Source organism: Microtus ochrogaster, linkage group LG1 (assembly GCF_000317375.1).
Source record: "Microtus ochrogaster isolate Prairie Vole_2 linkage group LG1, MicOch1.0, whole genome shotgun sequence".
Classification (NCBI taxonomy): Eukaryota; Metazoa; Chordata; class Mammalia; order Rodentia; family Cricetidae; genus Microtus; species Microtus ochrogaster.
This window is the reverse complement of record NC_022027.1, coordinates 31,972,635-31,996,613: the sequence shown is the minus strand read 5'-3', so window position 1 is coordinate 31,996,613 and position 23,979 is coordinate 31,972,635. Positions and strand designations below refer to the sequence as shown.

The 23,979-nt window shown below is 36.9% G+C and overlaps 1 protein-coding gene across 7 annotated transcripts in view; it reads left to right on the top strand.

Moving 5' to 3' along the window:
* Clock (clock circadian regulator) overlaps window positions 1-23,979 on the top strand; it is an 85,917-nt gene that overhangs the window by 33,750 nt on the left and 28,188 nt on the right. For 4 of the 7 annotated variants that reach the window (XM_026785162.1, XM_026785161.1, XM_013350778.2 and 1 more), the window contains 8 exons: window positions 588-677; window positions 4,781-4,840; window positions 5,081-5,229; window positions 7,966-8,057; window positions 13,715-13,804; window positions 20,004-20,124; window positions 23,144-23,257; window positions 23,389-23,507. In XM_026785162.1, coding sequence (XP_026640963.1) covers window positions 631-677; window positions 4,781-4,840; window positions 5,081-5,229; window positions 7,966-8,057; window positions 13,715-13,804; window positions 20,004-20,124; window positions 23,144-23,257; window positions 23,389-23,507 — 792 coding nt within the window. In that variant the 5' untranslated portion in view covers window positions 588-630. Of the gene's footprint in view, window positions 1-587; window positions 678-4,780; window positions 4,841-5,080; window positions 5,230-7,965; window positions 8,058-13,714; window positions 13,805-20,003; window positions 20,125-23,143; window positions 23,258-23,388; window positions 23,508-23,979 lie in introns of those variants that run through there. The other 3 variants (XM_026785163.1, XM_026785165.1, XM_013350780.2) reach the window with 3 other exon arrangements.

The following is a 23,979-nucleotide window of genomic DNA, read 5'->3' as shown; positions in this document are numbered from 1 at the left end:
GGTTCTCAAATGATGAGGATGCTTCCTGCCTCAGCACCATATTTTCAGTAACAAGTCTTGACACATGACAGGACTCGTTATTTCGGGCTTCCCTCTGTAATTCTCACAGATACTCTTGATTGGTTCATGTCTGGGTGATTCCACTGGACAATAAAGGCTTCACAGTGCATTTTATTATAGTTGCTTAGATATCTGTCTCCTTGCTCATTATAGATTTTTGCCTGTAGAGCTTAGCCTCTCATCCTTATTGGTACAAGGCCTCCCATGCTGTTTAACAGAAAATAGAATCTCAACAAATATTTATTAGATAGTATTATTGCAGCCAGTTTATAGTTATACAAAGCATACATTGAATATTAAAATGACATTTCTATTATTTTAGAGAAATACATTAAATATGAGTTTGGATCTTTTCCATATTCCTTTTAGAAGAAAAAAGTTTCAAATATTCTCCATCCAAAGATAATTTGCTCAAAAATAATGCACTAGCTTCATTTTGAAGTCTGCACAGTAACTTACAGTAGTCTCAAGATTTCTTTGTAGAAGTGCTTTAGAAAATTCATAACCATTTCTTTTTTTCTCCCAAGGAGAAATACAAATGTCTACCGCAAGACGAAAACGCAATGTGTTATGTTGTTTACCGTAAGCTGTAGTAAGATGAGCTCAATTGTTGACAGGTATGTTTTTTAAATTCACTACTAGAGTAATGTTCTTAAGTGTTAGTGCTTAAACATAATTGCCATTATATTCAATTTCTATATAGAACAAATAAGAGATAGTAAGAAAGGTATGTTAGTAGTTTTAAAAGCCAAAGTGGATTGCTTAGGACTTATTTTACAAATGAGTCCTTATTCTTAATTTTGGGAATTTTGGTCAACTGAAAGAAACAATAATGCTTGTAGATGATTCCCTGGCCCCTTTTAGACTCTAGGATTGAGTCTATCCCTGCAAGCATCTAAGCACTTGTGACTGGTAAGACATAATTGTTACTAGGATTATTAGTTTATTAGTTCGTTTTTAATCTTTATATATAAGTCTTTGGGAAAAGGTAAACTTGTTTATTTCTTTAACTGTAAAACTGCTGGTTAGTTTTTTTGGTTGTTTTTGTTTATTTGTTTGTTTGTGTTTTTTGTTTTTGGTGCTGGAAATGTCAGCCAAGGCCTAATGTGTACTAGTCAAGGAGCTTTACCACTGAGCTACCTCTCCAGCCTTGTTTCTAAGACTCTTTGTTATGTTGTTGTTTTCATTCTAACACCTCTAACATTTGATGCATCTTAAAATTCACTTCTCAGACTTCATTTGGTAGCTTCTTTTCTTCTTTCTTTCCTTTCCCCTACATCCCCTTCTTTCTCCTTCCCCCTTTTTCATTTCCCTTTCTTTCCCTCCCACCGTCCCTCCCTCACTTCTTCCCTTCTTTCCACATAAAGATGAATCTTAAAAATGTCTAGAATCTTTTATATTATTTCATTGAATTGCTTAGATCCTCAAGGTTCTGAAGATACAGGTCAGAGATTAGCCAGCTTCTTAAATTATGGTTACTTAATTCACTGTATGACGATTCCAGTTCTTTAAGGATTTTCCAAATAGATTTGTATGTAGAGTAGTTGTTGATATCTGAAGGAAGCTTTTCTTCTTTGATGGCGGATCAAATTAATTCAGGCCAATTGGTATAATATAAAAGCGACTTTAATATAAAGGAGCACTCACGCAACCGAAGTTCCAGCGATGCCCAGAAATAGGAGCCAGGAAGAAGGGGTCACCAGCGTTTGTGCACCCCAATTTATAGAGATTTTCCCGAGGCCGTCCCGCCCCCAAAGGGCGGGCTCTCTCTACATCTCCCCTTTTTTGTCTAAATAAGACAGAACTAAACTAACTACAACTATAAACAATAATAACAAATAATAAATGTAACAAACAATATTGAGAACAAAAGTTTTACCAGACACTCTATCTCAAGGAGTCTAAATAATGTAGAGAGTAATTACAATTATATAATCTTCAACTCCGTCAAAGATCTGAGAAGGGGATAAATGTTACTTAACAAATGAGAAATATCCAAAATGTGCCAAAAATGACAGAGACAACTGACTACCTGGGCAATCACCCAAATTCTCGTTCGCAGTGTTGAGTCAACCAACTTTGGCTAAGGCCTAAAATAACTGACATGCCATTATTAAATGCAAGAAACTTTCTTAGAATTATCCTACCTTGTCTTGGCAAGATAAGACAATCCTGTTTCATATCTTTGTCAGTAGTTGAGGTATGGGCTTTTCTTAACCCAAAGGCCAGTTCTGCCAAGAAGACAAGCTCCCAGTGGGGTGTCTTTGGTGCTCAAGGTTCTCTCGGGAGTAGAGTGGCGTTGCCAGGAGTAATTGTGTCTCATAGGCACAGAATTCTAGGTTAGATTAAAGGCCATTTTTCTACAGCTCTTTAAAAAGGCTGAAGATTATACTATCTATACTAAATATAATCTCTAGGTAACTAGAAGACCTGATTAACCTAAAAATAAACATGACAAACATATAATTCTCAATACCTATCTAACTTAAAAACTAAGAGAATAAACAACTGTGCAATATATGAAGACAATGATCTTCATCTGTAAACAATGTCATTACATATCAAATGTAAACAATATTACATAAATAGTATCAGAGGTAGAAATGTACATTGTAATATGGTAGATGTATCAATACAATATAAGCATACTCTTATACAAAATTAGAGGTAGGAATACTCACATTCAATATTCAATATATCAATATACAGGAGACAGTACCAATACAATTTTCTAAAAACAGTAACTCACAAATACCAATCAATACCAATCATCCCATCATACCAGTTAATCCTCCCCCCCCTTTTTTTTTTTTTTTTTACATAAAACATCTCCCCACGTTGGGCGCCAGGTGATGGCGGATCAAATTAATTCAGGCCAATTGGTATAATATAAAAGCGACTTTAATATAAAGGAGCACTCACGCAACCGAAGTTCCAGCGATGCCCAGAAATAGGAGCCAGGAAGAAGGGGTCACCAGCGTTTGTGCACCCCAATTTATAGAGATTTTCCCGAGGCCGTCCCGCCCCCAAAGGGCGGGCTCTCTCTACACTTCTTTTCTGACTAAACAAAGATATATCTTGTATTAGAGCATAAGACTTAAAGGCAAGGAATGTCCTCAAGAGGTTTGCCTTCACTGTGGCCCTAGTTTTGGATTAAGGCCTTGTCTCCTTCTTGAAAAGACACACCAGTCATCTAAAAGGACTGGAAATGACTGGGTGGTCAATTCCTTTTCTATACTTTATGATGTTTGGGATGACACCTCTGTGTTCAGAGATAACACAGTGATTATTAATATGGATTCCTTATATCTGAATATTATAATATTTATAGACTCCCTCGTCAGAAAAAGTATATCCATGTAGGGTTTTTAAAATAAGTTCCCAGGCATAAATGGACTACTTCAGGTCTATTCATGAGCCACCATAAAACACAATTTACAACTAATCTCAAAATGAGGCTAATAGACGCCTCAAAGGCATCTTCAGAAGTCCCAGCTGGATTTGACTGAATGGTGTGACTGGTGAGTTCATGTAGAAGCTCACAGTCATCAGAAACTTGGATATCACTCCTTAGTTTTAAGAGTCAGCTTCTAGTGCTCTTGATGTAATTTGTTAGACTTTCCCCCAGGCCTCAGCTGTCTTCATCTTGTCACTTAATTCTTCACTTAATGTTCCCAATTATACAAGTTCTTCCTAACCACTCAGACTAAAGCAACCACCCAGGGTTGCTTAGTTGATTTTCTATTGCCACAACAAAACACTGTGACAAAAGCAGCTTATAAACATTTAATTTGGGACTGCAGAGGGTGGTCTAGACCATGACTGTCGTAGTAGGGAACATGACAGTGGGTGAGCATGCATATCACTGGAGCAGTAGCTGAGGCTTGCCAGTTGAAATAATGCCCATGGGAGGGGGAGCAAAAGGAAGACAGGAAGAATAAAAGTGAGCTAAGGAGGAATAGCATGGGCTTTTGAAACTCCAGAGCCCACTCTGCCAGGGACATACATCCTCCAAAAAAGCCACACCTCCTAATCTTTACCAAATGAGGACCAAGCATTCAAGTACATGAGCTTTTGGGGATCAGTCTCATTCAAAACCACCCTCCTTTAGAAATAAGGCCTGTTGTTTCCATGTGTTTCTTTGTAACAGAAGATGAAAAAGAGGAGAGCAGCTGTTAGTTCTGTTTGCTGTTCTTTTACAGTTTACTATTTACTATTCTGTGTACTGTTTACTATTCTAGTACACAACCTGGTACCTGCGTGCTAATCAGTATCTGTTCAGTGGGTCAAATATGCTAAGTTCATGAGCTAATAGTTATTAGGATGTTTATGAGTAGTGGTGTTTTTAAAAGTGACTATCTGAAAGGGTTTTTAAGTTATGGTATTATAGTTAATATATTCCAGATGGGTAGTTTAATACAAGGACATTTCATACTGGCATTTGATAGGTTTCCAATAGATATTAAAATTTTGAAATATGATATTTAAACTAGCTAAGTTCTTATTTAGCCTGATATATACACATAGCTGAGTATAACTTTTTAAAATTCACATGCAGAAAACTAAAAGTATAATTAGATGTAATTAAACTTTTATTAAAAAATAATTTTGTGGTTCCTGAGCTTGTATTTATTTGATCTCTTCACCTAGGAATCAGGTCAGTCTGAGTGGATTCACCTCTCCCTCTTACTAAGTCTTTTCATTTTGTTTTCTCTTGTAGAGATGACAGTAGTATTTTTGATGGATTGGTGGAAGAAGATGACAAGGACAAAGCAAAAAGGTAGTTAGCTGTGAAATAGAAAATAGTAAATAATATATAATACTTATATGTGTTAGATATATTAGCAAAGTAAAAAAGCTTAAACTATCAGTATGCAGTTTAGAAATTGAACTATTTCCTGACTTTTTGAAAAGTAAGTTTGAATATATTATGTCATGTCCAAATTGGACACTGCATTAAACTATTTGTGTAATTAAATAGATTATTTAAAAACTACATATTTAATTTCTTTTTTCATAGAGTATCTAGAAACAAATCTGAAAAGAAACGTAGAGATCAATTCAATGTTCTCATTAAAGAGCTTGGATCTATGCTTCCTGGTAATGCTAGAAAGATGGACAAGTCCACTGTTTTGCAGAAGAGCATTGACTTTTTACGCAAACATAAAGGTAAAATACTGTAAATTGGGTATGGTTTCTATAGCAGATTCTCTTAGAAAATATGAGTTATATGATGCTTAAGGTAAAGAAGAAAAGATTCCTAGTATGTTCTTTAATTCAACAAGTATTTAGTTGTTTTTGTATTCTAGGTCCTTATGAAGTTAGGATGACTTTCTTGGCTCTCAACTTAAGCAAGGGGAGACAGATGTGTAAACACTAACTAAAATACAGATGAGTAATTATTGTGAACTGTAAGCTTGAGAAGCACTTGATTGTCATGATTTTTTTAAATAAAGAATGTTTTAAGGTATACAAATAAGTATTTTTTTTTTAGCTGACTCTTTTAGGTTAGGCAAGCGAAAGTGCTTTACACAAAGGAAGTACTGTGTACAAAAGTGGAAGAGCAGAGAGGTTTGATTGTAACTGAGCATGTTTGTGTTGGAAGGCTGGAGATGTATCAGAGTCAGGTCACGTCAGGTCATTGCAGGCCATTTTTAAAGGTCATTTCAGTGTATGTCTAGAAAGCAAACATTACACTTTAAAGTATTTGTTACTAGAAGAAAATCATCTTCACTAAATCAGTCATGGAAAAGGAACTTGAAAGTATTTGATATTTAGGTAGTGGAGATATGAAACTGAAGCCAGAGAAGGATATTTGCTTTTGTAGATGAAGGAAAACTGCAGAACTTCTCAGGAAGAGAGGAGCTAACTGCTGCCTTTTTCATTTTCTTTACCACCTCTGTAATTCATGGCTAGGCTCGTTTGTGCGCCACTACTCTCTGGAATATTTCCATTTACTGACATTGCCCACCCATCCCCAGTACAGCAAAAGTTTTTTCTTCTTTACTCTCCATAAAGTTAGAACTGGTGATCTTGATCTGCCCGCTACTGACTTCATGGCTTCCATACTCTGCTGCTGCTTCCCTTCCTGTCTGGCCTCTCTCCGCTTCCCTTCTCTGCTCTCTAATGGGATGTTTCTCAAGGCTTATCCTTGTGATCTTATTTTCTCAACCCTCTTTCCTGGGATGACTCATTGTATAACCGTAGCTGCTGTGCATCTGTAAGCACTAACGAATCTTTGTTTTCAGATGCAGAATTTTCATCCTTGTATTTCTAGTTAACTTACAGATACCACTTTCCATGTGTCTAAACTCAGTTCCTCTAAGATGGAATTCGTTTTCATTTTGTCAAGTCAGTTTCTCCTAAACTGGCTTTTTCCATTTTTATACCATTTGATTAGGTTCCCAGGGCTCAAACATGAAAATACTTTGGGAATGTTTTCATTTGTCTTAGCATCATATCACATGTGCCATATTCTCTCCTGATCTTTGTAAATATGTCAGTCACTTAGATTGAACCTTTGTAAATGGTGTCCTTGCTGACTTCATCTCCCTTTGTATAACGGCACACTCAGAAACCAGTGCCTTAAACACTGTAGAGCTCAGTAAATGATTGTTGAATGAAATAAACTGAAATGCATACATTTCCACCCTCTGAAAATAGAACATTAATTTTGGCATTCTAGGTTTTGCCCCCCAAATTGATGTATAATTCTCACAAAAATGAAATTTTGGTAAATTTCAGGGACATTTTCAAAGTATTTATCTAACATAGACCTGTATTAACTAACCCTTAATAAATTAGTGTATATCGTTATGTATATAATTGACAACAATTTAAAGTGCTTGACTGTATTTCACAGAATTAGTAGCTGTACTTTTAGTTCCCTGTCATAGTTCAGTATAGTCATTTGTAATCACCAAATTTGTTATATAAGTATGATATATTTAAATACCCGGTAACAAAACATTAAAATAATATAGTCCATACTTTTCACTATAAAGTAAGGTAGAGTACAGCCTACCACATTGATCTTTAGTTTGTGTGATTATTGTAGTATATCTATATCCAAAATGGAAAAAAAAATGTTGAGGCATGGAGGTGTTTGCCTATAATCCTAGCATTTGGAAGCCAAGACAGCAGGGTCATAAGTTTGAAGCCAGCCTGAAATATATAGTAAGACTGTGTTTTAAAAAGAAAAGAAAATATACTTGTTAAACAGCAAATAGTTCAGACTTCACTATTTATGATAACATTTTTATGACTGAATCTGTTTACGAAATGAAGGAATCACGTGGTAAATATGTGTGCTGTGCCAGAGGCCCCAGTGACTTGGGCAAACTCCACATAGTTAGGAGCATTAAAATGACACTGAGCAAGTCACTCTGCAAGTGTTGTTACTTTGTGTGAAATTCTGGCCTCAAATCCTCATTTAGTCTCCTAAGATTAGAAAAAATCTTTTTGCCTGGCAAAAATAAGTCCTTTTTGTTGAAAACAGACTGGCTGACCCCATTGGCAACTTTGCTTTGAGCTGACTCCTTATCTCTACTCGAGATATTACCATTTGAATGGCAAGGAAGCCAAGGTAAAAAATTTCCTCAAAATGTTTGGAATAATCTTGTTGTAATCTGCTTGTTTCTATTTGCTAATTACGTCAAGTCGGAAACAGATTTAGGCCTGTCACCCACAGAGCATATCAAAACTGTACCCTCGCCCGCCCAATAAAATCTCCAAAGAAATTGATACTAAATGGTCCATCCAGACCAAGTTCTAGAAGATAACATTTCACATTTTGAAACCCTAGCCTCCTGTGCTTATCGTTGAGTAGGAAGAGAAGGCGACTTGTAGGTTTTTGTGCTCTCCCAGTGGTTAGAGTTTGCTGCTAATGTGTCGATCTGTTTACAGAAATCACTGCACAGTCAGATGCTAGTGAAATTCGACAGGACTGGAAACCTACATTCCTTAGTAATGAAGAGTTTACACAATTAATGTTAGAGGTATGTCCAGATTTAATTTTTGAAAGTTTTATTTCTCTAAATTTTTAACAGTGATTAATTTTAGTATAGTTTTAGCAGTATGAATATTGAAAAGTTTTAATTCAGTGTAAATGTAATAAGCTCTGTTTGTGTATAATTACAGTTGATCAGTGTATTGACCAAGTATTTTAAGTAGATAATGCCATGTGGTAGAATAATACCAAATTTTCTTGTTTTCATTATTTGAAATTTTGAGGTGCTTTCATACAGTCCAGAAATCTGTAGCTACTGAGTCTTCAGCCTGAGATGCCCACTCCATCCTAACAAAGCATAGCGTGTGTTATTACATCAAACACTGTTGCCAGTTGTGTATATTTTACTCCAGCTGTGCCATCACAGCTTGGACTCTGTAGTCCTGGAGGCAGGCAGTCCAGTGAGAACACCCAGTGGGCTTGGTGTGTGTGAGAGCACTTGAGTCTAGTTTGTGGTCTTCTTGCTGTGCCATGGCATGAAGATAGTCTGTATAGGAACTCTCAAGGACTCTCTTATGGGGATACTAATTTTATTTTGGAGGCTTTATCTTTATCACCAAATCACCTCCTAGCTGCCTCCTCCCAATGAAACATAATGGGAAATTAGGTTTCAACATAAATTTTGTAGGACACAGCATTTAGTCCTACTAGACATCTCTGTAAAATGACCACATATTGTAATAAAAATGATGTATTTTTCAAATGAAAATATGTTAAAAGGTAATCATTCTGTAAATAGAAATGTTTAAAAGGAAGTGAGCAGATGTTCTTCTGTTACAGAATTGCTTTTAAAAATAATTTAAAACAGCTTTTGCTTATATATAGACCATAACATCTCCTGTCAGAATGTAATGCACATAAATTTTACAATATTCATCCAAAAGCTTTACTTTTCTACTCTTTTATCTTTTCCTACATAGAGTAATAAAATTATCATTTATACAATAAGCTGGTTAGAATTTAATACCAAGTTTCATGAAAACTTAAAATAGCAAATAGGTGGTTTGCTTTGTAGTTAACAGTGATAAGAAAACTCAAGAGGGTATGGTAGAGTAATTGGGGTAGGTCAGGGGTATTGTGGCTAGCCTGGGCAGCATGTACAGAAATCATAGATGTACAAAATGAAATTATTAGGTAATTTCATGTATCATGTGTATGTTTATAATGCTTATGTTGCAAATGGTTTTCTGTACTACTAGAGTCTGAAGTAAGGCAGAACATTTTTAGTAAGGGGCTTTTTGTTTCTTTGATTATACTTCAGGGTGTAAAAATTAGTGAACTCTATTTGTGTGCTTACCAGAAATTATTAAAATTTGTTAAAGTATAAGTATAGCATAAGCATTTAAACTTATACTTTAACTGAGGAGTACTTTCCTCCTATTAACTCCACCAGTTCCCAGACCCGCTTTAAGAAGGTGTTTGAAGCGGGAACAGGGCCTCTCCAACTCTTTTACTGGCTCCTAAGACACTATTTCTCATTCTGAGTCGCCTTGCCCAGCCTTAATACATAGGAAGGTGCTCAGTCTTCCTGCAACTTGCTGTGCCATGTTTTATTGATACTCAGAGGAGACCTGCCCGTTCCTGGATGGAGATGGAAGAGAAGATTGGGGGGAGGGGGGAGGGGGAGGCTATGGCTGGAAAAGTGAATATTAAAAAAAAAAGTGTTTGAGATAAAGAAATTCAGAAGCAAAGTTGTCAGGAAATGTGCTCATGTCACATAGGTAGTCAAATGCTCTGGGATGTGTAAGGATGCTGTGCCTTCAGCCACAATTATGCGCAGTAGTTTTAAAACTCATTAATTAGTGTACAGTTGAGGTACAGCTCAAGGAACAGTCTTACTTTTACTTGTTTTTTCCTCTTAAAAGAAGTTTGACATTGTACAAAAGTGTCTGTCTGTCTGTCTGTCTGTCTATGTTTGTGGGAGGATACACACAAGCTAGTCTATAACAAGAAAGAAAATGACTCATTTTATAATCCTAGTGCATTTTGTCATTCAATAAGATTTTCTGTGTTTGTTATAAACTGCTTACTTTTATTGGCATAAAAGTTTTCTATAATTCAAAAATTATTTATTTTGTTAATAATCTTAATGCACCTGCTTTACTAAACAGGCTAAATACATTCAGGGTTTTTTTTTTTTCCTTTATAATAGGAAGCTTTTATATTAGTTACTAAGGTGCATGTACTACATACCAGATAACTATCAAAGGAAATAATAAGCCAAAAATTCTAGTGATGGTATGACATTATATAAACAGAGAAAATATATTAAGAACTTGAAGATGTAAGTTAATTCTTTATATCCTCAGAGTTTAGATTCACATAACTGAACAACGTTGTATTTACTTTGAATATGTAAAAAAAATACTTGTAATTTTTTATTATATCCCTATCCATCTGTCTATCTATCTGTTTGTGGTTCCATTCTTGCCCCAGCACACATGTGGAGGACAGAGGACAATCTGTGGGGGTTGGTTCTCTCTTTTCACCAGGTGGATTATGGAGATCAAACTCAAGTTGCCAGACCTAGTAGCAAGCACTTTTACCCACTTAACTATTTTAGTAGCCCAAATATTTTCAAGTTTTTTTTTTATGTATTAAGTGTATTTTTAAAAAGTAAAAGACTAAGGTGAAGGGTGTGTATATAGGTGTGTATCTTATATCCTTAATCCAGGTGTTTGCACACATGTGATTTTACATGCTTCAAGTCTGCAGTTTTCTGATTGAATATGAAAATTTTAATCATAACTTAGAATTGGATTTGTTGATAAAATAGTCTGGTTTGGATAAAGTTTATCTGACTGGCAAGACTATGATGTAGTTGTGTTACATTTAAGTAATCATGTTGATTACATTGGAGCTGAGTAGGCCCTTTCTGTTTTCAGCTGAATTTCAGATTTATGCTTTATCTTAAAATGTTAGCATTGTGGTTCAGAAGCTTATTTAGTCTGTCTACTTAACATGTTGGCGCTGCTGGTACAGGAGTTTATACCATCCATTTAACATGTTAGCATTACTGGTTCAGGAGTTTAGACCATCTACTTAACATATTAGTGTTGTGGGTATAGGAGTTTTAGATAATTTAGCTCAGCTTGTTCATTATTGACCATGCCCAGAGAAGTTGAAGCTTGCTTACCTTCCAAAAGCTAATTCGTGTCATAACTAGAACCTAGGTCTTAATACTTACTTATGTTGCCTCTCTTAATTCTTTGAATACAACTATGCCTCCCCAAGCACCACCACCCCCCCCATCTATTGCCTGAGGAGTAATTTACTGCAAGACCTGGGAGTAGGCATCTTAGGACAAAGTCATCTTGTTAAAGTCATCTCTGATTGTATACTGTTTTCCCCTTGGCAGCTCATAGTCTTCCTTGTAGTTTACAAAACAAGGGCTCACAATATGTGTCAGCCTTGACTTTGCTGAAGATCTATAGGGAACTTCTCTACCCTTCCCTAGGACTGACATTCTTATCTTCCACAAACTAAATAATCTCTGTTAGCAAGAAGATATCTAGATGAAAGTAATGTTCTAAATAATGAATAGTTCTCCTTCGTTCATACAGTAAGAGGACAGGGATAAATCACAGCTTCCCATCATGATGTGGGGATGCTCTTTGCCTTATTCTTCCACATTTCTCCAATTACCCTTCTCAAGGAAATTTTATCCTCTACTCAGAAGATTTTCATGACTTGCACTGGTGAAACTTTTCTTTGCAAGTGGAAAGAGCAGGTTTCAGCTCTCAGAGTGGGAATAAATGACTGAGCATTTTCATTTCAGTTCATTGTCTTCAGAGAGAAGCCCTGCAGTTCCTAGCAGTCAGTGTCTTCCCAGCCTGAACAGATCATCACAGTGAAAGATAACTTCCTTTCAACACTGACAGTCTTTTCACATGAGAAAGCATAGCTTTGTTTTCCTTACACCAATTTGATTCTATTCACAGTAGCAATCAAATAATTACGATAAATCGTAATGGGGTAACACTTCAAGACTTGCTTTTTAATTTCAAGATTTCAAAACCCCTCATTATCGAAAAATATATTTGTTTGAGTTATTCTGGAAAGTAAGAAATGATTCAAAGTGCCTTTTTCTGGACCATATCTCTCCCCTAGTAGGAGAGAGGGGAAGGATACATCTTCAACAGTTAGAAACTGGGAATATAGCTTCATGGTAGGGCATGTGCCTAGCATTCATGAGGCCCTGCACCCATTTGCTAGCATTGCAAACAGCAATAATAATTGGGCATGTGGCTTACTTGAGTTCAAGGCCAGTATGAGCATTGGAAGCTGTCTCAAGACACCCTGCTCCCAACCCCCAGTGCACACACACCAAAATAAAAATTAAAGCCCAACTCGTACTGATTTTCTTTGCTCCTAGTCCCATCCTTTATGGCTATTCTACTTTTCACCGTACCAAGTGTGTTTATCTGTGCCCAGACATAAGGATGACTGAAACACACACAGTTTTTACCAGAGTTGCTGACCCTTTGAGGGAACTATTTAACTAAATAACTTGCAACTTCTCCACTAGTGATCTTTCTCTCCTTTAACTTACAAATGTACTGGTTACCCTTTGCTTTATTCTTTTGGTACATGAGCCCTTTAAAATAATTGTTCTTCCTCCCTTATTTTCTTGCCAGTTTTTTATGAGTGAGTTATAATAGCTCTTGTCAGCTTGTTCTAAGTTTGTTGTAAGTGACTTGCCTTCCTGTTGATGTTGCTCTTTGAAAATAACTAAACTTGTTCCTTTTCTTGTTCCTTGGCCTATCTGCTATCACTGCACCATCCCTCTTTCTTTCCAAGCTCTTTCCACACTGTATTCTGTCTTTACTGTTTGTCTGGCTCTTTGCTCTCCATATTCATATTTCAGTGATTCTTCCAAGCTTTGTCTTTGGCCCATTTCTTTATTGAAGGTCTCACCACTTCATTTAGCACTACTGTTCCTGTGGTTGTCAAATGAAAGCACACTGAGTCTCGTATTTTCTCTGACATCTCTCCTGAAGATGTTTGTATTTCTTAGCCCTTGGTTAATCTTTCTCTTTTCATATTGCTCCTGATTTCATTCAGTGTCGTTAATTTCTTGATTATCTCAAGGCACATTTTCTTGACTCAGACTACTAGAATTGAAACACAGCTACCGCCTTCCCCCATACAAAGCCTTCTGTTGGCTTCCTTTATGTATAGAGTAAAGATACCTTTACCAAAAATTTGGGCTTTAGATGATTGTGCCTCAGGTTAGTTTGGGGAGGCTTAATTTCTTTTCCCTTCATTCTGTTCCTTCTGTTCTAGTCCTTCACTTAAGTGTACACCTGTCTGTGTACTTTATGAGATGTGACCATCTCCAGATAAGCTGTGCTGTACTAAACAGTGTATCATACAGTGTATGTCTGCAGCTGGAAAGGCAGAACATGGATTATCTCATCTTTAGAAACCGACTTCCAATAGATAGCCAAAATGATATTTTTCCCTCAGAAAGATCTAAAGATGCCCAAAAATTAATATCCTAAGGTATTGAAAGCAAATTAGCTGTCATTTTGACTGTACGCTAAACATTTCTACAATAACTCCTTCGTCATTTTTTTCTTGTTTCTATTCAGTAAAATGCTTTTTTTTTCTTTTCTCTTAACTGACCATTATGTTTAATTTCAGGCTCTTGATGGTTTTTTTTTAGCGATCATGACAGATGGGAGTATAATATATGTATCTGAGAGTGTAACTTCATTACTTGAACATTTACCAGTAAGTATAAAAACCCTATAATCTCTTTATTATTTAATGTCTACATAAAATATTAGAATGCTCTAGGAAGTAGACCTTGAGAGTGATATTTGAACAGTGGTTGAGGGGTTGGGATTAAAACCCCAGCTAATGTCTTTGCTGTCAGCACTGCCGTGTTTTCTCAGACCAGTCCTAAGGCCTCATCCACAGTACCTAGCCTTTCTTGTTCTTCCCTTTGCATTCTAGGCTGATTTTGCAATGTTTTTCTTTTAGCTGATGAAAATATTGTATCAGTCAAAAAACAAACAAAAACCTCCAACCAAATTTCTACTGCACTTATTGCTATGAGGAGAACTCATAAATAATTTTCTCAAAAAAGTGACTTATAAAAACTGAAGTAGAGCCGGGCAGTGGTGGCGCATGGCTTTAGTCCCAGCACTTGGGAGGCAGAGGCAGGTGGATCTCTGTGAGTTCAAGGCCAGCCTGGTCTACAAGAGCTAGTTCCAGGACAGTTAGGACTGTTACACAGAGAAACTCTTGTCTCAAAAAAACAAACAAACAAAATACAAGTAGGTACAAAACTTGCATGCAATGTGAGTTGGACTGGTAATGTATTAATGGACATATTCCATTTTAAATATGTCCTCAAAAAGGTGCACTGTGCTAGAGATGCAGCTCCGTAAACCTTGTATGTTTGCTTTTACTCATTCTGTATTTACTGAACATTCATTCTTTATTGAACACTAGGCTAAGTGCTTCCTACAGTTAAAGGTTTTAGAAGTTTATTTGATTTTTTTTATATAATGTGTATTTAAGATTGGTTTGTGGTATAAAAATTCTAATATTTTCAGATTACCCTTGAAATGCCCATTGTTGGAAAATTTACATCAGTGCAATATAAACCATTCTTTAAATATTTCTTTTTAAAACTATTTTTTAAGGGGCTGGAGAGATGGCTCAGAGGTTAAGGGCACTGACTGCTCTTCCAGAGGTTCTGAGTTCAATTCCCAGCAACCACATAGTGGCTCATAGCCATCTGTAAGGAGATCTGGTGCCCTCTTCTGGCCTGCAAGCATACAGACAGACAGAACAGTGTATACATAATAAATAAATAAATAAATGAACAAACAAACAAATAAACAAATAAAGAAAGAAAAAGAAAAATATTTAAAAAAAAAAACAAAACAAAACTATTTCCTTCCCTCTGGTTTCTCTGTTACTTAATACCTTGTAAAGAGAAAGGACTCTACCCATAAAAATGTCAGATTGTACAAGGGCAACTTTCTACTGAAAGGCAATAAGCATTGTACTCATTTTTTTAAGTTCTTAGTGCAGCATATGTATGTCTGTGTATGTGTGTGTGTCATTTGCATACCCCGCGAGGCAGAAGGTGTGGAGTGAAGGTAGTTGTGAGCTGCCTGGTGTGGGTGATGGGAACTGAACTCAGGTCGGGACTATGGGTGAGCAGTAAGTGCTCTCAACTGCTGAGCCCTCTGTCCCTGTTGCTAGTTTCTATATTTGGCTTGACCTCACTGGTCTTCTTCTGCAAATAAAGCCCAAATCTAAAACGTGATTGGACAGTAAACATATAAGTCAACTGGCACGGACAGAAAGAAGATCAGATCAAGTGGATATTCTTAATGACCCCTTTAAAAAAATTATTTGCTTTTAAATGCTGAGCCAAAATGTTTAGAATTTGCTAGCTTAACAAAACATTACTCTCCACCGGCAGATGGGCTAAGGATGTTGTCAGATAATACCTGAAGTCCATAATTGAGATTTCTCTGGCTAGCCCATGTCTGATGTTTCATCCAGGTTTTTAAAATTAAAATACATCTACTGACGTATTTTTTTAATGTCTTGGTTTACAAATTTCTTTGTTCTGTTACCATAAAGCTCCATGAAATGATTCCATGTTGGAACAACAGAACTTGGGATAAACTAAATCTACATTCCAGGGCCATGGTCACTTAAATTTGGCTTCAGAATGAGTTACAATTTTTTTTCCTTTGATGGGGGTGGGGATTTATTTGCACAGTAAGAAAGCTTGGCAGGCTGGGGAAAGAGTGCTGGGAGCCTGGGATGTGGTTCAGTGGTAGATCACTTGCCTAGAGTGCACATAGCCCTGTGTTTCCCTCCCCGGCTCTTCAAAAGCAGCAGCCAGTAGAACAGAAGACCACAAAGCACAAGGAATGAATGAATCCTTTATAGGATTAAGATAAGATTAATTAAAAATGAGAATAGTTATGTGCTTTTAACCATATATAATTGTATTATTTTTTTCAGTTTTGCATTTACAGGAAAAATGTTTTTTCTTAGTTATAATCAGCATTATTTGCATTTGTTCACACTTTTTCATATCTGCTTTTTGGCACTATCTTTGGGTTTCATGCAGAATTAAAGGCCTTCTCTTTTTGTTAACTGTGCATCCTACCACTTAAAATTAGCTGTTATGCTGTTATTTATAAAATAAATAAAAATGGTTTATTTATTTTATAATTAGGGTAGTTGTATGATGCTAAAGCGAGCAATTTTTGTCTCTTTATTCCTAAGAACACTGGCTGGTTTTTCAGAGCCACTCAGCAATTACTTATTGAGTAAATAAAAATGAATTAAGTAGTTAGCCATCTTAATGATTCCTTCTAAAATGTTTCCTAGGGCCCTGAGAAATGGCCAATTAGTTAAGAGCGCTTGCTGTACTTGCAGAGGCCTGGGGTTTAGTTCCAAAAATTCATATCAGGCAGTTCACAGTTCTAGTAGATCTGGCAGAGCACACACGTGGTGCTCATACGTATACTTAAACATCACACATACCCATTAAATAAATAACATAAAACTTTAAAAAATACTTTCCTAATGGAGAAGAGGATATCAGATTCCATGAAATAGGATTATAGACAGTTGTGAGCTATCATGTGGGTCCTGGGAATTGAACCTGGGTTCTCTGAAAGAATAACCAGGGCTCTTAACCCCTGAGGTGTTTTTGATCCACTGCTGGTGGGTCTTTGGTGTGGGATAGTTTAATTACACTTTAAATGGACAGCCTGACAGATCTGGTTGATACAAAGTATTTGATCTTTATAATAACCCGCAATACAAACCTCACTTTGCCACTCTCTCCTGTATTTTTTCTTAAAAGTTACATATTTTAGAACTATTTTTAGATTTACAGAGAAAGACAACAGGAATTTCTTTCTCTTGAAAATAGTTGAGGGGATGAAAGAATCCAGAGAACTAACATTTTCTTTTCTTCATATGAGTTGTACTTGGTAACCAAGTGGATATAACGTATGTATCCACTGAGTAGATACAGTGTGGGTCGCTTTTTTTAAATATCAAAATGTGGCAACTGTAAGTGTTGTGTTTGAAACCTGCATAGTGGTTAATGGAGAGTTTGGCAATGTGTAGGGAGAGGGGGGAGAAGCAGTAGGGAAGCATGCTGTGTCCTTGGCTTTTCCTTTGTAGGCTTGTAGATAGAAAATAAGGGATGCAGTGAAATGGTGTCAGGAGAGTTGCTGGTTAAGAATAAACAAAAATGTTATTCTTAAAATTAACATTTTAGTTCTTATTTCAAATTTATTTTTTATCAAGACTACTTTGTGCATTCTGATCAGTGCTTAAATTTCTACTTTGTCAGTGAAAGATTGTTTCCTAGCGTTTGTTATTCATGCCTGAAGTTTCCGTCATTCTTTTAGCGTTAATGGCTTTTTAGTCTTCTAAAAAAATTCCTCATTAAAATACAAGTGTGTTTTTGGTGTGGTTATCCCTTAAGCTATTATCAGATGGCTCAGTGATGCCAAATTATTGTTTTGTACTAATAACTAGTATGTAAGGCACATATACCTTTATTGGCAAAGGAAAAGATAAAGGTGTAAAAGATAAGACCTTTTTGTTCATCATGGGGCAACAAGACATAGACATTAAGAGAACTACCTACCCCCTTTGGGGTATAATATGAGCCATGAGTTCTAATGGAATTTGTTTGCTGTTGAGGTTTTGGGTATGCTGTTTTGAAGGAAGTGACTTTTAAAATTTTTTAAATTTTTATTTAAAATACAGATACATCATTTCTGCCTTCCTTTTCCTCCCTTTAACCCCTTCCATGTCCCCACTTACTCCATTTCAACTTGATGACTTATTTCTCTTTATTATTGTTACACACATGCACATATACATACATATAAACATATGAATGAATCTTGGTATTGCTTATGTATATATGATTTTGGGTTGACTGTTGGGTATTGAATACCAATTATTAGGGTCATTCCTGTGAAAGACTAATTTTCACTCTCTCAGTAGTCATTAGTCACTTAGAGTTCTTTATGTAGAGACTCCATGAGATTCTCCCATCCATATTAGCATATCTGCTGGTGTTGTCATTGTACGTATCTTGTTTAGGCAGCCATAGTTGTTGAGGTGTCATAGATACAGCTTTCTGGTCATTTCTAGGAGACAGGGTCTCATAGCAGATTTCCTAGTCTCCTGGATCTTAATTTTTCTGTTCCTTCTTCTGAGGTGTTCTCTGATAGGTGCAGGGGTTGTGTCGTAGATGTGTCTGTTGAGAGTGGGCACACCACAATGAGTTGATCTCAGCATTTGGCCAGTTGTTTTCTTCAATGGTCTCTGTCTTCTGCTGCAAAGAGACACTTTTTTTTTTTTTAAAGATTTATTTATTATGTATACAGCGTTTTCCCTACATATATGCTGCAGACCAGAAGAGGGCACCAGATCTCATCACAGATGGTTGTGAGCCACCATGTGGTTGCTGGGAATTGAACTCAGGACCTCTGGAAGAGCAGTCAGTGCTCTTAACCTCTGAGCCATCTCTCCAGCCCAAAGAGACACTTTTTTGATGAAGGCTGAGAGCTATACTTATCTGTGTGTATAAGGATAAGTTTAAGAACGCAGTTAATAATTACGGTAAGTCTAGTAGTAGCTTCTCCTGTAAGATCTGTGACCTCACTAGCTAGGAGTACTTGGCTAGGTTTCTAGTACCAGGCATCGCTTTTTTGAAGGAAGTAATTTGAATTAGTATTTGAAAAATGCAAGATAGAGATGTGGAGTTTACCTAAGCTGTAGAGAAGACTTTGATCCCTAGAGAAAAGCCAGAAGAAATCGTGTGAGTATATGGGGAGTAGTAAACCATCCCTCCCTTCCTCACATGATTTGGTTTTTCTTACTGTTTTCTTTTAAGCAGTGGAGCTGTTCAGGTACAGTCTTTAAGGTATATAAATACAAACCAAATGGGAGTGCAGCTGCCTTCCCCCCACAGCTCCCTCTACCTCCCTTGCCTCCCACAGGGCCTGAGCTCTCACTGCTCCATTCTAGAGTTAGAACAGGGTGGACAGTGGGGCTCCAATAGGATGGGCTGGATTCAGTAGAAGGTAAAGTCGCTGAGGTGTCACTGTCGTTGGCTCTTCATCTTTGAGTCTACAGCATCACCTGTCACAGGTTTCCTAACATTTGTGAGACTCCTGCTGATTACTGGATAATGATTAAAGTCACGTATTAGCATGCAAGAAGAATTAAAATGCTTTACATGCTAGCTGTTCATTTTAGGCAAGGCTTTTGGTAGTGTGATATAGAATAAATGCCTGGAAAAGATGAAATAAGATTAAAGGGCATGTTGGACTATTGCAATGATAGTAGTGTCAGATCTCCTTATTCAGCTTGTCACTGTCATCACTGCTGTTTAACAGGTGTTTGAATAAATTACAAGACTGTGTCTTAAAGCCGGGCGGTGGTGGCGCACGCCTTTAATCCCAGCACTCGGGAGGCAGAGGCAGGCGGATCTCTCTGAGTTCGAGACCAGCTTGGTCTACAAGAGCTAGTTCCAGGACAGGCTCCAAAACCACAGAGAAACCCTGTCTTGAAAAACCAAAAAAAAAAAAAAAGACTGTGTCTTAGAGCCAATAATTTTCTTAACTTTCTCTGCCCCATTGTATTTTACAATGTTCAAATTTGGTAAAACTCAAGTTTTCGAATAGTGTTTCTGACTTTTTGAATCCCTTCTGTTGTGGATCTGATGACTCTGGTATGTTACCCTTCTCTAGCTTCTCAGTTTTTAATATATAGTTTGTAGATTGACATTACTGGTTTTCATGGATAAATGAATATTAATCATATGTACCCCTGTTATTTAATATCTATTATACATGTTAGAGATAAGTGCCTCTCAAAGAACCATTATATAATTTTAAATTTTCTTATTTTTCAGTCTGATCTTGTGGATCAAAGTATATTTAATTTTATCCCAGAGGGAGAACATTCAGAGGTTTATAAGATACTCTCTACTCACCTGCTGGAAAGTGATTCATTAACCCCTGAATACTTAAAATGTAAGTAGGCCCCCCTAAGCAGAGACTCAAAGCTTATATTTGGCACCATTATCCTTTATTTCTGTAAGTTTATGAAAAACACAATTTGTTTAACTAAATTAAAATAGCACTGTTTCTTGAACTCTATTAAATGCTTTTAAAATATTGGTGAATATACACAACTAAAAGAATTGTGTTCATTTTAAGATACCAGACCTATTATTCCATTGTATATTGAAGTCTCATCTTTTTTGTTATAAAAATTGATCACAATTATGCAACAAACATATATAAAAAGATGGAAATCAGTTACATGTTTTTAATTTTTAAATGAAATCTTAAAGTATTTATTAAATAATCTTTGCTGGATGTGTTTAATATAATTTCTTAAAGTGCCAAATATAGTGAAAAAATAGTCCCTGCCATCAAGTAGCACAAAATATTTTGGTGTAGTGAGACATTTCTGTAGATTGCCTGGGGAAGCAGTTGACTGGAACTTTTGCTGTCTTCATTCTTGGTGTTCTGGTTACCTTCACACAGCATCCCCATATAGTAGACTCTGATACGGGGCACGTTTATCTGGGCTCATGCTTTAGAGGTGTCTAACATTCTGGGGAGGACGTGGTGGGGCACAGCTGTTCACAGCATGACAGCTGGGAAGCAGGAAGGAAGAAGGGCATAAGGACATGCCTGCCACAGCCTACTCCTCCAGACTTCCCTCCTCCGCAGTCTCTAGAGTCTCTCACAGTAGCATTGCCAGCTGTGAGCCCTTTGTGCTGACAGTTCGTGTACAACCTGTAATAGTTACCCTGAGTAAAATCAAGAATGTGGGTCTGGGCATGTAACAGTGTGAAGTACTTGCCTATAATGCACATGACCCTGAGCTTGTTTGCAGTGTGTGTGTGTGTGTGTGTGTGTGTGTGTGTGTGTGTGTGTGTGTAAATTAGTACATTATTGTATTTGTGTGGCCATTAGCTATTAGAGACCTTCCTTAATACCTTTTTATTAGTTTTAAAATGCATCTTATCTGGTAATAGTGACTTAAATCAACTTAAAAAGTTAAGAATAGATTGTCTTTCAGAAGGAGTTATAAAAAATAGAAGTAGAAATTTACTTGGAGCCTATATGTAATTGTTTATAATGAGATTTGAATTACGCTAGTCAGTAGACCATTTTAATATGGGTACTTAAAAGAAACATTTAAGCTGGACTTAATAGAGAAATAAACTATATGGCTTTAAACAGTATTTGAAGTCACAGAACAAAAGACATTACTGAGGCAAATGCATAGAAAAGGGGGAGAGATAGAAAGTTGTCCTTCCTCTGAGTTGTCAGCAGAAGGACAGGGAGAAGGAGCCAGTTTTAGAGACTCTTGGAGGAGAGGACTGCTCAAAGCGCACATGAAAAGCTTCTGCCAAGATAGACCTCCTGCTCTGGAGATCAGAGAAGTCTTAACTAAGAGTTAAAACGCAAGCTATGTTGCTTAGAAAATGTAGTAGCCTCTTTTGCTATAATGTCTATGAGTTGGTACAGATAATATGATGTTTGTAAAGATGAAGAATTATAAAACACCTGGATTTTCATCCTACGGAGTTTAATTTTTACTCTTTACACAATAAAGAACTAGTGAAGACCTTTTGGGTGGTTTGTAGTTGCAGGGAGGGATCAAGATAGAGACTTCTGCAAAGAACCATTCTAGGGTCAAAAAGGGGAAGTGTATAATTAGCAATAGAAGTATGGATGGAGAAAAAACATGATTGATAAGTTGGCAGATCCCAGTATAACTACATCTGGGAAAATTTTGAGAAGATAATTGGAATTTGCACCTGTTGAGTTAGGTGATAAAGCCAGATACAGAAGAGTCTAAGTGTGATGCGGTGAGCGAAGGCATGGGGTATTACATATTCATGATACGAGACTGTCTTACATAAAGGGTAGAGTTGATCAGAAAGATACAGGAGGGTAAGGAGCCTCCCAAGATCAATTGGTGAATATAGAAAGGTTATTAAAGGTCAAGCTCAAAATGTCTTTGTGAAAGTGTCTAGTGTCAGACGGTTAGCAAATACAGGAGCATAGGGAGGGGGGAGTCCATGCTGTGGGCATGAGGAAGAACAAGTTGTCAGATTAGCTGGAAAGAATGAGAAACCACTTGAGGTTGACAATAAAAACGTCAGTATTGTTTGGGAGAGCCATCACTCTAGAGGCGTAAGGAAGTTGGAGAAATGGATACATGAAAACCAGAGTACATTTTAATGAGTTCTCTGGTGCTATAAGTAGAATAGCATGAAAAATACTTTGTTGAAAAGATTGAAGACCTGATCATGTAGACGTAAGTCACAAACGATGCCACAGCAGTTTGGAATTATGATTAATAGGGTACTATTTATTAAAAGGGGAAAAAACTTACAGATCACCGTCAGCCCTCTGTACAACCAGGAAAGGAGTCTAGTCGCCAGCCGAGCAGGAAGTGAAGAGAGCGAGAGAAGGAAGTGGCCGCTTTTTTAAAGGGAGAGAGACCACGCCCCAATGGGCGGGTATCTCAGCGGCTATAGGCTGGAGGAGCGGAAGGACCTCCCGCAACATGATCAGATTTAAAATTGTAGGAAGTAAGGAGCCAAAGAAAAATTTGCGTTTGCTAAAGGGATGAATATCAAATGGCAAGGCTTTGGTCCTAAAGGAGGCAAGAAAGACTCTTGAAGGTAGAGATGGGAACAGTAAGCCTGTAATTTTAACCTTGGGAGCCTGAAGCAAGGGACAAATTCTAGGCCAAACTGGGTGAGTGGGTAAAACCCTGCCAAAAAGCAACAGCAGCAGAAAAGAAGGTATTGGATTTAAATAAAGGGGGACCATTAGCTTTAAATGGAGAACAAAATATTTTTGTGAAATTAGAAGTAGGGGTGGAATGGGAGAGCGGCTGGCATGCACGCTGCAGTCCTCTCCTGCAGGCGCTTTACTGTGATGCACTGAAGACAACGTGAAGCGCTGCTTCTGTTGAAAAAATGAGTGTGAACTTACCCAACTTTCTAATCATCTGTTTCAGCAAAAAATCAGTTAGAATTCTGTTGTCATATGCTTCGAGGAACAATAGATCCAAAGGAGCCATCCACCTATGAATATGTGAGATTTATAGGAAATTTTAAGTCTCTAAACAGTGGTAAGTTAAAATGCTTCTCTTACAATGCATTTTAACTGACTTTATTTTTCTAAGCTCTTAGATGCTTAAGTGTCAGTAACAAGTATATTTTACCGGATTAACCCATGATACATGTCTCCTTGCTTTTTTAGTATCAACTTCAGCACACAATGGTTTTGAAGGAACTATACAACGCACACATAGGCCTTCTTATGAAGACAGAGTTTGTTTCGTAGCTACTGTCAGATTAGCTACACCTCAGTTCATCAAGGTATGCTTCTAATTTTAATTGCTCTAGTGCCAGTTCATGGTATGAGAATTGTTCTTAGGAGATTTTTTTTTTTTGTCTTCAGAAGGTTGAAACTTAGGCCAGCATCAAAGTAGTAATGGCTGGTGAGTTATTAAATATGCGTGAACTTCTTCTTTTAACACAGTGAAGGACACAAGTACTCATTCAATAATATGTAACCTTTTTTAGTGTATTCTTTGCAAGCATCCCATGGCAGTATATTATTATTGCCCTGCTTTTGTGCAGAATTTAGTGTGTATAGTTCACTATCACCTTAAAGAAAAAAAGTTGAAAAATAAAATAAAAAATCTAGTTTTTTAAAAGAATTTGGCACTGGGCGATGGAGGCACATGCTTTTTATCCCAGCACTTGAGAGGCAGAAGTAGGCAGATCTCTGAGATTGAGGCCAGCCTGGTCTATAGAGTGAGTTCTAAGACAACCAGGGCTGTTAACA